General features: G+C 42.8%; 1 protein-coding gene across 1 annotated transcript in view; it reads left to right on the top strand.

Moving 5' to 3' along the window:
- The window catches only part of LOC127415172 (E3 ubiquitin-protein ligase MIB2-like), a 140,746-nt gene extending 128,889 nt beyond the window's left edge, over nt 1–11,857 (top strand). Inside the window, exons 18-19 of the mRNA XM_051653791.1 lie at nt 1,676–1,741; nt 10,575–11,857. Of these exons, the coding sequence (XP_051509751.1) occupies nt 1,676–1,741; nt 10,575–10,816 (308 nt within the window). The 3' untranslated portion in view covers nt 10,817–11,857. The remainder of the gene's footprint in view (nt 1–1,675; nt 1,742–10,574) is intronic.
- Nucleotides 11,858–12,462: the final 605 nt, after the last annotated feature.

Here is a 12,462-nt window from a genome sequence, read left to right as displayed (position 1 = left end):
TAACTGTCGAGAACTACTGGGCAAATTCCTGGACGGTGTTGCTGAATAGGCCAACCTGGGAGATGGGGCGTCAAGGAATCGTACCTTGTCAGCCTCCATCTCGACCAGGTTGAACCAGAGGTGGTGCTCCTGGACCACCAGGGTGGACATCGCCTGCCCGAGAGACCACACCGTGACCTTCGTCGCCCGGAGGGCGAGATCGGTTGCCGAGCGCAGCTCCTGCATCAATCCCGGGTCAGAACTACCCTCGTGCAGTTCTCTCAGCGCCTTGACTTGGTGCACTTGCAGGAGAGCCATGGCGTGCAGGGCGGAGGCGGCCTGTCCAGCAGCACCTTAGTCGCTAGTGACGACGTAAGCCTACAGGCCCTGGACGGGAGTCTCGGACGGTTCCGCCAGGTGGTGGCATTTTGCCGCCGAGTACCTCCTGGCAGCCCTACCGTTGAGGGTATTGAGATCGGAGGAGCCCATAAATCAGGTCCGGGCAGTGAAAGGTGCCCGCCACAATCTCGTGAGCTCATCATGCACCTCCGGGAAGAAAGGACCTGGGGGGTCGCGGCCGTGAGTGGCACTCTGAGCCCAGGAACCAGAGCCACGAGGGGTTGAGCCGCGAGGGTTCAGGGGGGAGTGGGGGGTTCCACTCCAGCCCAACGCTCGCAGCCGCCTGGGCAAGCATGGCCACCAGCTCAGCGTCAGCCTGCGACTGGGCGACCGCACCCGAGGGTGGGAGCCCAGTTGAGTCCTCGCCGTCAGACTGGACGAGCCCGCTCTCTGATGCTCTGATGCCGCTCTCCACTTCACGAGCGCCAAATGAGATCGCGAACTCGCCCTGAGGTGAGCCGGCGGACTCATCCCAGTGGGGTGAATGAGCGCGCTGGGGAATGGGAGGTCCGTGGGGGGTTACCTGGCGGAGCAGGGTGACTTTCCCTCTGAGGAAGGAAAGCTGCGACTGCAACGTTGCCATGGTCATGCTCTTGCAGTGAGAACATGACCCGTCCATGAACGCCGTCTCCATGTGGGCAGTGCCCAAGCACATAAGACAGCGATCGATGCCATCGGAAGCGGAGAGGTAACTCCACAACCAGGAATTATACACAAACGGAAAGCCATTTTTAAAAAGACGCTCTCCGTGTGTGCCACTCATTTAGAAGGAAAATATACTCTTTTAGAGGAAGAATATACTCTTTTAGTCTGCTGAAGCACCCAGGGGCATTCTCTGCACACAACGTCGAGTGAGTGACAGATAGGGAACTAATGTTTTTCTCCACTCCCTGTGGCTAAAATTGGCATATATAAATTTCCAGGCAGTACACACTCGACTCGACTGCACATCCTAGCACATAAACTGATTGTGTGAAGCAGTGCACGCTTATTCATTACACACAACGACTTCCTCCCAAGTCATTGTCAGTGCTTGTCACACATCTAAAATTGAAATGCACATTGTTTGCATTCAAATGTGCATTTTGACCATGTTGTAACATGAATGACCATTAACAGAGTTACTTTCAATTCAGTTATGAGCGTCTATTCAGCTAGGATGCTGCACTAGAATATAGTTCCCTATGTATACAGTATACAGCGTGGTATCTTTTCTAGAGTTGGAACAGAGCCATTATGTTAACAATGGCATTTGAGTAATAAAAGATCTCTCGTGCTGTGTTGTGTGTTTATTCAGAATGTGCTCACAGAATGAAGAAATGTATCCAGTGTCAGGTGACAATAACAAAGAAAATTCGACAAGGTAAGTGTTTTTAAAAGTTACACTTGAATTATGATGGTATCACTGCCGAAAACAAAGCTTAAACCAACCTGAGCTTGTTCACTGGCCTTAGCTGATCTCTCCTGGTCAGACTGTCTGCTTGGCTGGTTTTTGAAGGGCTTTGGGCACTTTAAACTTAACCCTTTAAGCTCAGATGGGCCCATGAGAAAAAAAAAGAATCATCAATATTTTAATAACTACAGTCTTGACAAAATAGGTATCGTTTGAAAGTTTAGAAGCTCTACTTTACAATGTATGCAGGTATTATGACCAATTATGATATATATATATATATATATATATATATATATATATATATATATATATATATAAATTGCACTGTACATATTATTATAATCTGTAAAAACATCAGACTCATCAAATAGACATGTGTCATATGTTGTTGGAAAGCTCTCAAAGAGTAGAATATAACCAGTCTATTTGTTTTACTCACAGACAAAAATATAGCGAATAATAGCTAAGTATATGTCTTTGACAATTATGTTGGTGTAGTTTATATGCAGTATTTTCGCTTATAACTTCATGAAAAATAAACAGAACATAAAATATCACATACCATTACTTAGAGGAGGTGATTATCTTTCAAACAAGTTCACACATAAGATAATCTGATGCACAGATCATTAGATAATCCACATGAAGCACAATCTTACATATGGCCACCAGGAGATGCCGCCAAATACATGACACAGACTCAATGATGACTCAATGACACAGAATGAAACTCATTCTGTGAAATCTCATTACTAAAATCATGTCTGCATGCAATGTAAACCTTTAGTCACTGTTGTGTTTGCATGTGTAGTTAGTTCTTATGTACAATTATTATGTTTGATTTTTTTGGAGAGGCTTTTGGTCACATGGAGACATTTTAGGACACTATGATATATTATTTTGTAATGCTGTAACTTTTGATTGTTTTGTCATATCATCACAAAATGCTTGTCAGATACAGATGACATGACTGGGAACAAAACAATAGCAGTTTTTTGGAGTCACCTTATTTACACCCAGAGATATACAGGTGCATCTCAATAAATTAGAATGTTGTGGAAAAGTTAATTTATTTCAGTAATTCAACTCAAATTGTGAAACTCGTGTATTAAATAAATTCAATGCACATAGACTGAAGTAGTTTAAGTCTTTGGTTCTTTTAATTGTGATGATTTTGGCTCACATTTAACAAAAACCCACCAATTCACTATCTCAAAAAATTAGAATATGGTGACATGCCAATCAGCTAATCAACTCAAAACACCTGCAAAGGTTTCCTGAGCCTTCAAAATGGTCTCTCAGTTTGGTTCACTAGGCTACACAATCATGGGGAAGACTGCTGATCTGACAGCTGTCCAGAAGACAATCATTGACACCCTTCACAAGGAGGGTAAGCCACAAACATTCATTGCCAAAGAAGCTGGCTGTTCACAGAGTGCTGTATCCAAGCATGTTAACAGAAAGTTGAGTGGAAGGAAAAAGTGTGGAAGAAAAAGATGCACAACCAACCGAGAGAACCGCAGCCTTATGAGGATTGTCAAGCAAAATCGATTCAAGAATTTGGGTGAACTTCACAAGGAATATTCTGAGGCTGGGGTCAAGGCATCAAGAGCCACCACACACAGACGTGTCAAGGAATTTGGCTACAGTTGTCGTATTCCTCTTGTTAAGCCACTCCTGAACCACAGACAACGTCAGAGGCGTCTTACCTGGGCTAAGGAGAAGAAGAACTGGACTGTTGCCCAGTGGTCCAAAGTCCTCTTTTCAGATGAGAGCACGTTTTGTATTTCATTTGGAAACCAAGGTCCTAGAGTCTGGAGGAAGGGTGGAGAAGCTCATAGCCCAAGTTGCTTGAAGTCCAGTGTTAAGTTTCCACAGTCTGTGATGATTTGAGGTGCAATGTCATCTGCTGGTGTTGGTCCATTGTGTTTTTTGAAAACCAAAGTCACTGCACCCGTTTACCAAGAAATGTTGGAGCACTTCATGCTTCCTTCTGCTGACCAGCTTTTTAAAGATGCTGATTTCATTTTCCAGCAGGATTTGGCACCTGCCCACACTGCCAAAAGCACCAAAAGTTGGTTAAATGACCATGGTGTTGGTGTGCTTGACTGGCCAGCAAACTCACCAGACCTGAACCCCATAGAGAATCTACGGGGTATTGTCAAGAGGAAAATGAGAAACAAGAGACCAAAAAATGCAGATGAGCTGAAGGCCACTGTCAAAGAAACCTGGGCTTCCATACCACCTCAGCAATGCCACAAACTGATCACCTCCATGCCACGCCGAATTGAGGCAGTAATTAAAGCAAAAGGAGCCCCTACCAAGTGTTGAGTACATATACAGTAAATGAACATACTTTCCAGAAGGCCAACAATTCACTAAAAATGTTTTTTTTTATTGGTCTTATGATGTATTCTAATTTTTTGAGATAGTGAATTGGTGGGTTTTTGTTAAATGTGAGCCAAAATCATCACAATTAAAAGAACCAAAGACTTAAACTACTTCAGTCTGTGTGCATTGAATTTATTTAATACACGAGTTTCACAATTTGAGTTGAATTACTGAAATAAATGAACCTTTCCATGACATTCTAATTTATTGAGATGCACCTGTATAATGTCAAATAAGAAAATTAATTAAAAAAAGGTAAATTTTTGGCTCAGTTTTTTGTGTGTAATTTTTCAGAAGTTTCTTTGGCTGAGAGTCTCAGTATGTATCATAATCTATATAATTAAAAAATATGAAAAGTTTTCTTTACAAAGATACCAAACATTTGGCCATCTTTGTTGTTATATAGAGTTCTAAGCCTTTAATTTTGGGTATGCCACTGAAACAGGAAATCTTTAAAAACACCTTCAGAGCTTAAAGGGTTAAACCAGCTAAGACAAGCAAACTAGCTTAATGTTAATTAGAGCCCGACCGTTATGGGAGTTTTGAGACCGATACCAATTTTAGAGAGGAAAAATTCACCGATTACCGATATGGTGACCGATATAGCTAATTTTTGAGCTGGAATGAAAACAGACCTTTTCTATGTGGATTTTTCACCGATATGACTATGCAAAGATACTCAGAAGGCTGCTTTCTTAAACAAATAGTTTTATCAAAGAACATTTGACATTATTATTATACATTATCAACAAATGCTAGAAATGAACACTAAGAAAATAAAGAATAACTAAAAATACAATAAATAGCTTAATAAACATCAGTACTGTTAGTATAAGTCAGTTGCTGACCATTTAAATAAATAATAAATAAAATAAAATAAAATCAGTACTGTATGTTCAGTATCAGTCAATTACTGACCATTTAAATAAAGAATAAATTCAAATAAAATAAATAGCTAAATAAACATCAGTACTGTATGTTTAGTATCAGTCAAATGCTGACCATTAAAATAAATAAAAAAAATACAAAAATAAAAAGCTTAATTAACATCAGTACTGTTTAGTATCAGTCAAATGCTGACCATTTAAATAAAGAATAAATTAAAATAAAATAAATAGCTAAATAAACATCAGGGGCCGGTTGCACCAGCTATACGTAGGTTACAACTTATCCTAGTTGTGGTATAAAAGTCACAATTTACGCTCTACTAAATATTTGAGCGTTGCACCATTAAACTTAGGTAGAGCGTAACCCTACGTATTAACTAAATATTTACGGAAGCCTCCGACCAGGAGTAACTGATGGAATAAAAAAGCAGACTCAATTAATGACATCAATGAGCTCATGTTTTGCATGACAGGCTTCGGTCCTTTCAACATATATGATGGTGTTAGCATTTACACTCATTTACATTTATGAGAGAGAAAAAAAACGTTATTTTAAGGGGGTCTTCATCATGAAACCGATCTAACGGTGCAGTTTTCAGGGTGCGTCGCCCGGTGTCAAGTTTAAACACATTCAAAATATATATATATATATAAAGGATATTAAAATGTCTATTTTTCCAGCCTGTTGTATTAGTATTTATTTATCACCCCTTATTATTTTAGATACACTTCCTATATATTATTATTTACACAGGGCAAATATACTATTTATATTTAAATATACTTTTATTACGTATCCTATTTTAATGTCTGGAAAACCAGACTTTTAAATATTACATTTTATAAATGCAATGACTAGAATTGTTCAGTTGAAGGGGTACCAAACTGTGAATCCTGAACAAAACAGTTTGGTGAATACATGTTTACACATTAGCTTCCACTCAGCTGACAACGTGATTAGCTATTTAGCTGTAAGCTTGTCATCACGGAGAGTAAAAGATGGACTTTATTTACTTTCCAGCATTGTGTCTCACCAACTAGGTAACAGCGAAGCATGAAATCAACACTCACCACACACAATCCACCACCGCACTGTTGTCTGCTGAGCTGCAAAAAGATGCTCTGATGTTTACCTTTCATTCTGCTACAATACTGACTGCACTGACAAACTAAAGCTGGCTAACAGCAAACTGATGTGATAAACATGAGTGACATGGTTGTCAGGGACAGGGTTAACGTTATATTAGTTATATAAAATGATGGGGTAATTTTTTATTAAGTTTCCAGTATGTATTTCACAAACTATTTAGCAATTTAATGAGAAGAGACCGCTCAAATCCGCACCGTTTAACTCCGCCCTGTCTGCAGAGCCACCGTCAGTTCAGAGTCAGCTCTGTAGACAATGGAGTCGGAGCGCGCTCTACTGGACAAACTACGCTATGACACCAATTCTAAAGCATTGTTTTCTGCATTATATGTTCTGAAAAAAAGTTTTCATATCGGCACATATCGGTAAAATATACGCCGATACTGATATATCGGTGAATAATATCGGCCGACCGATATATCGGTCGGGCACTAATGTTAATTATCACACAGTTCCCTATCTGTCACTCACTCGATGTTGTGTCGATGTAGGGACACTAGGGGTCACTCTTGGGAGCCCCAAACACCTCTGCTTTTTGAAAAAAGGCCAATGGAAGTTGGCAAGTGGAATTTGCATGCCACTCCCCCGGATATACGGGTATAAAAGATGCTGGTATGCAACCACTCATTCAGATTTTCTCTTCGGAACCGATCGGTTCTATTCATTGAGCTGAATTCACCGAGTTAATTCACCTCGTCTGCTGGATTTACGGCGTATTTCAGCAGCTTCTCCCCCTCTGGACCCGTGGACTGCAGAGAACGCCCCTGGGTGCTTCGGCAGAACAGCAAAAAGAGAGTATATTCTAAAAGAGTATATTCTCAACTCTAAAATAGCGGCACACACGGAACGTCTTTTTAAAGATGCCTTTCCGTTTGTGTGTTATTCCTGGTTGTGGTCGTTATTTCTCCGCTTCTGATGGCCACGATCGCTGTCTTACGTGTCTGGGCGCTGCCCACGCGGAGACTTCGTTCGTGGATGGGTCTTGTCCTCATTGCGAGAACATGACCATGGCAACGTTGCGGTCGTGGCTTGCCTTCGTAAGAAAGCTAGCCACCCCAGCGGATCCCCGCCTCAGTCCTTCTACCTATGGGTATGAGGCCATGTCGGTTAGCACTGGGGGCGATTTGGGGACTCCAATGGGACCACCTCCGCCGAGTACCCCCCACGGACCTCCCATTCCTCAGCACGCTCGCTTTCCCCGGCTCGTCTCAGGGCGAGTTTGACCTCTTATTTGGGGCCCGGGAAGATGATGAGTTAGAGCGCAGCATCGGAGAGGGGGCTCATCCATTCTGATGCAGAGGCTTCGGGTGGGCTTCTCCCTTCGAGCATGGTCGCCCAGTCTCAGGCCGACGCAGAGATAACGGACATGCTTTCCCAGGCAGCCGTGAGCATCGGGCTAGAGTGGAAACTTCCACTCTCCCCTGAACCCTCGCGGCTCGGTGATTGGTTCCTGGGCCCAGAGTGCCACTCACGGCCGCGCCCCGCCCCGGTTCCTTTCTTCCCGGAAGTGCATGAGGAACTGACAAGATCATGGGGTCATCTTTTACCACCTGGTCCCGATCTTTCAGCTCCCCTGCTCTCACTACCCTCGATGGTGGGGCGGCCAATGGGTATTTGGTGATCCCCCAGGTGGATAAGGTGCTCGCGGTGCACTTGTGCCTGCAGAGTGCCACCACCTGGCACGGGTGCCTGATGCTCCCGTCCAGTGCCTGTAGGTTTACGTCGTCTCTGACGGCTAAGACCTACAGTGACGCTGGACAAGCCGCCTCCACCCTGCACGCCATGGCTCTCCTGCAGGTACACCAAGCCAAGGCGCTAAAACTGCTGCACAAGGGTAGTTCTGACCCAGGATTGATGCAGGAACTGTGCTCGGTGACCGACCTCGCTCTCCAGGCAAAGAAGGTCACAGCGCGGTCTCTCTGGCAGGCGATGTCCACCCTGGTGGTCCAGGAATGCCACCTTTGGCTCAACCTGGTCAACATGAGAGAGGCTGACAAGGCACGGTTCCTTGACGCCCCCATCTCCCAGGTTGGCCTGTTCGGCACATCATGAGGCAGTGGATGGTAAGTATTTGGGGAAGCACGACTTGGTTATCAGGTTCTTGAGAGGTGCTAGGAGGTTGAATCCCTCCAGAACGCACCTCATGCCCACGTGGGACCTCTCTGTAGTCCTTCGGGGTCTGCGGGGTGCACCCTTTGAACCCTGGAGACAGTAGAGCTTAAGGCACTCTCTTTGAAGACTGCCCTCCTGACTACGTTCACTTCCATCAAGAGGGTAGGGGACCTGAAGGCGTTCTCTGTCAGCGAATCGTGCCTGGAGTTCGGTCCGGGTTACTCTCACGTGATCCTGAGACCCCGACCGGGCTATGTGCCCAAGGTTCTCATGACCCCATTTAGGGATCAGGTGGTGAACCTGCAAGTGCTGTCCCAGGAGGAGGCAGACCCAGCTTTGGCATTGCTGTGTCCGGTGCGTGCTTTACACATCTATTTGGATCGCACACAGAGCTTTAGAAGCTCTGAGCAGCTCTTTGTCTGCTTTGGTGGACAGCGGAAAGGAAGCACTGTCTCCAAACAGAGGATCGCCCACTGGGTCGTTGACACCATCGTGATGGCATATCATGCCCAGGACGTGCCGCCCCCTGTGGGACTACGAGCCCACTCTACAAGGAGTGTAGCAGCCTCCTGGGCCCTGACCAGTGGCGCCTCTTTAGCAGACATCTGCAGAGCAACGGGCTGGGCAACACCCAACACCTTTGTGAGGTTCTGTATTCTCTGGGTTGAGCCGGTTTCGTCCCATGTGTTGTCAGGTCTGAACAGGTAAGTTCCGGGACAGCTGGCCGGGTGTACCGCTTGAGCATAGCACCATTCCCCTCCCATGAGGTGAAGATGTGCGCTTTTGACTCCCAGTCGTGTTCACAAGTTGTGATCCCTGGATGACTTTCCTCCTTAGCCCTGTGGCAGACGAGTTTGTGGAGAAACTCGCTGCCGGCCCAGCACGTGTGCTAACTAGGTCCTGTACTGAGGTAGGTGCTCCAAATGTGGTGGTTCCCCGTAGGTGACCCCGTGTAATATCTTCCGCTAAATTGTTTCCCTGTCGGTAAACTGCATCTTCCTTGGGCAGAGGCCCCTCTGCCCCTGGTCACCATGTTTGTAGAAACTCCTCCCCCTCGGGTAGGATCTACCATGTGACTTCTCCTCATGACACACTTCCGACGAGACTCGGTAAGACCATGTGATGTATTTTCACTCAAAATCTCCCCCCCTGGGCGGGGTGTGGTCTTCGCAGTGTCTTCCCTTTCGGAGTGACACCCCCCCCCCCCCCCCGACGTAGACATTTATTGCCCCAGTCGGTTAACAAATTCCACTCTTTTTAGGGAGAAAAAAGAGGAATAGAGGCCATGGCTGGGCTAGCCTGTCCCTAGTTGTGCCCTTTTGTATAGGGACCCCTAGTGTCACCACATCGACACAACGTTGTGTCCCTCTTGCCACAACGCTGAACTACCTGCTGAAATGGCTGGGACCTTGTCTCGGCTCCTCAGCACAAAACCTGAATGAGTGGTTGCATACCAGCTCCTTTTATACCCGTACGTCCGGTGGAGTGGCATGCAAATTCCACTTGCCAATTTCCATTGGCCTTTTTTCAAAAAGCAGAGGTGTTTGGGGCTCCCAAGAGTAACCCCTAGTGTCACTACATCGACACAACGTTTCGTTCCCTCCATCAGGGAACGGAGGTTATGAAAGTAACCAGGACATTTTTTTTTTTTTTGTCAATATGTTCGCCTTTTGATGGAAGTGAATATGAATCATGTCATATTCATGCATTTAGTCAGTTTTACTCTGTCTAAAATTACATATAATTTTAGACAACAAAAATAATATATTTTAGTTGACAATGTGCAAAATGACAAAAATAGACAAAACCTTAAACATTCTGAAAAATGTTTTAAACATGTATCAAACATGAAAGATGAATATGTTTAATATGTAAGATTAAACAACATGAGAAAACTGTCCTGAAAACTTGAGCTCCAGAAGTAATTACATACTGTATAATGAATATACTGATGTATGAGCTACTTTTACAAGTGACTCTCTTGTGAATTCCTTACGTTTAGTTTAGTGTTATTGCATTATTAATATCTTGCAGTGTTTTTTTTTTTCTCATCATATTTTTGTCATATTTTCTTTCATTAAAACCACTTGATTATCATCATGATGCATGTTTTTCGGCTTCGTTATCGTTGTCAGAATTAAGAAATCCTTCATCAACGAACATTTTCATAACACTACTAACTTGGGCTGGTTTAAGCAGTTTTTTTTAACTTCCTTTTTCCTCTATTTTGATAAATTTGTCTGTTTCATCTTCTCCATGTCAGATCAAACGGAAGTGGAGTGCAGCCCGAGCTCAGACAACTCAGAGCAGCATAACCTGCTGGAGCAGCTGCAGTCGCGTTACAGACAGATGGAGGAGCGCATCACCTGCCCCATCTGCATCGACAACCACATCAAACTGGTGTTCCAGTGCGGACACGCATCCTGCATCGACTGCAGTGCTGCGCTCAAAACCTGCCCCATCTGCAGACAGACCATCCGTGAGAGAATCCAGCTGTTTGTCTGACGGACGGCGAGCACATTTCATGTCCAATCAGAGAGTTTGTGCTTCATTGTCTGTCCTGTCGAGCATCTTAATTTAGACATAATGCTGCCGCCTGCAAGAGCTGGACCAGTGAACAGAGGATGTTAGTGGGCAGAAGATGGCTTGACAATGTATGCTTGTCTGTGTGTATCATCTGAGGTTTTTTTGATCGATGGACAAGAAAAATTTGATTCAGGAGAATGATGGATTTGTCGAATATGTTTCTTCACTGGTGAATTCTGCTGTGATAACTGTAACTGAAGTAGTTCATTAGAGATCACCAGATGTTCTACATGCTGCTGAAGTGATAGATTACAGTAAACCACAACACTCACTTACTATTTCTTCTGCTTGAACTAATCTCATTAGTAGAATTACAGCTCTACGGCTCGATATCACCAAACCTGTCAAAAACACATTCTCACATTGTGAATTTGTCACAAATTATTTGATTATTTTGTGACTTTTTGCACTCCAATTCATTACTGTAATTCACAGAATCTCACCGTGGTGTGGAGCAAGTAAATATATGTTCTTTACATTGTTAAAAAAAAGTTGTTGTATTTCTACATCATGGTAGTGTTTGTTGAACTGCCTTTAATTTATGTTGATGTAAAGGGGGGGGGGAATCTTTACTGTAATACATAAAATTGCTTAATTAGAGTAATGAGAATATAATGAGAATCATCGTTGAGAACAATGACAGTTACAAAAAAACATTTCGATTCATTTCAGTAATGAGAATGAGATCTTTTTAGACTTAATTGTTCAAAAAAAATCTTAATTCAAATTATTTGGATTTGAGAAAAATCTGTTTATGTTAATATAGATACCTAAAAGAAAAACTGTATTACAGTAAACATGACTGCTGTATTGCAGTAATAAAAATTCATCATTAAGAATAATGGAAATGATTTTTTTGCTTTAAAGTAATTAGAATTTGGAGGGGAAATATACGTAATTGTCATGAAAATAATGTCACGAAGCAAAAATATTAATAGTCCTAAAATTGGCTATATTTCATGGTAGTATTTGATGGGGGGGTGGGGGGGGGTGTGCTTGAAATTTATCTGACAATGCAAAAAAATATCAATTCAAATGATGCTAATATCAACTAAATGATACAGAATCAATGTATGCTGATATACGCTACCGGTCAAAAGTTTTGAAACACTTACTCATTCTTTATTATAATTTTTTTCTTCACATTTTAGAATAATAGTAAAGTCATTAAAACTATGGAATAACATCAATGGAACTATGAGAATTATGTTGTGACTAAACAAAATCCAAAATAAATCAAAACTGTGTTATATTTTAGCATCTTCAAAGTAGTCACCCTTTGCCTAGAATTTGCAGACATGTACTCTTGACATTTTCTCAACCAACTTCTTGAGGTATCACCCTGGGATGCTTTTTAAACAGTATTGAAGGAGTTCCCATCTATATTCGGCACTTATTGGCTGCTTTTCTTTATTATTCGGTCCAAGTCATCCATTTCAAAAACGTTTTTTTTTTATTATTAAAGTTTAGTTTTATAATGAAATAAATTAATATGGTGGCACAATTATATTTTTATCTACAAAACTAATTTCAAACATTTAAGCATACGCCTTCAGATCAAAAGA

Source organism: Myxocyprinus asiaticus, chromosome 24 (genome assembly GCF_019703515.2).
Source record: "Myxocyprinus asiaticus isolate MX2 ecotype Aquarium Trade chromosome 24, UBuf_Myxa_2, whole genome shotgun sequence".
NCBI lineage: Eukaryota > Metazoa > Chordata > Actinopteri > Cypriniformes > Catostomidae > Myxocyprinus > Myxocyprinus asiaticus.
Note: the sequence above shows the minus strand (reverse complement) of the source record. Positions and strands in the feature narration are given on the sequence as shown.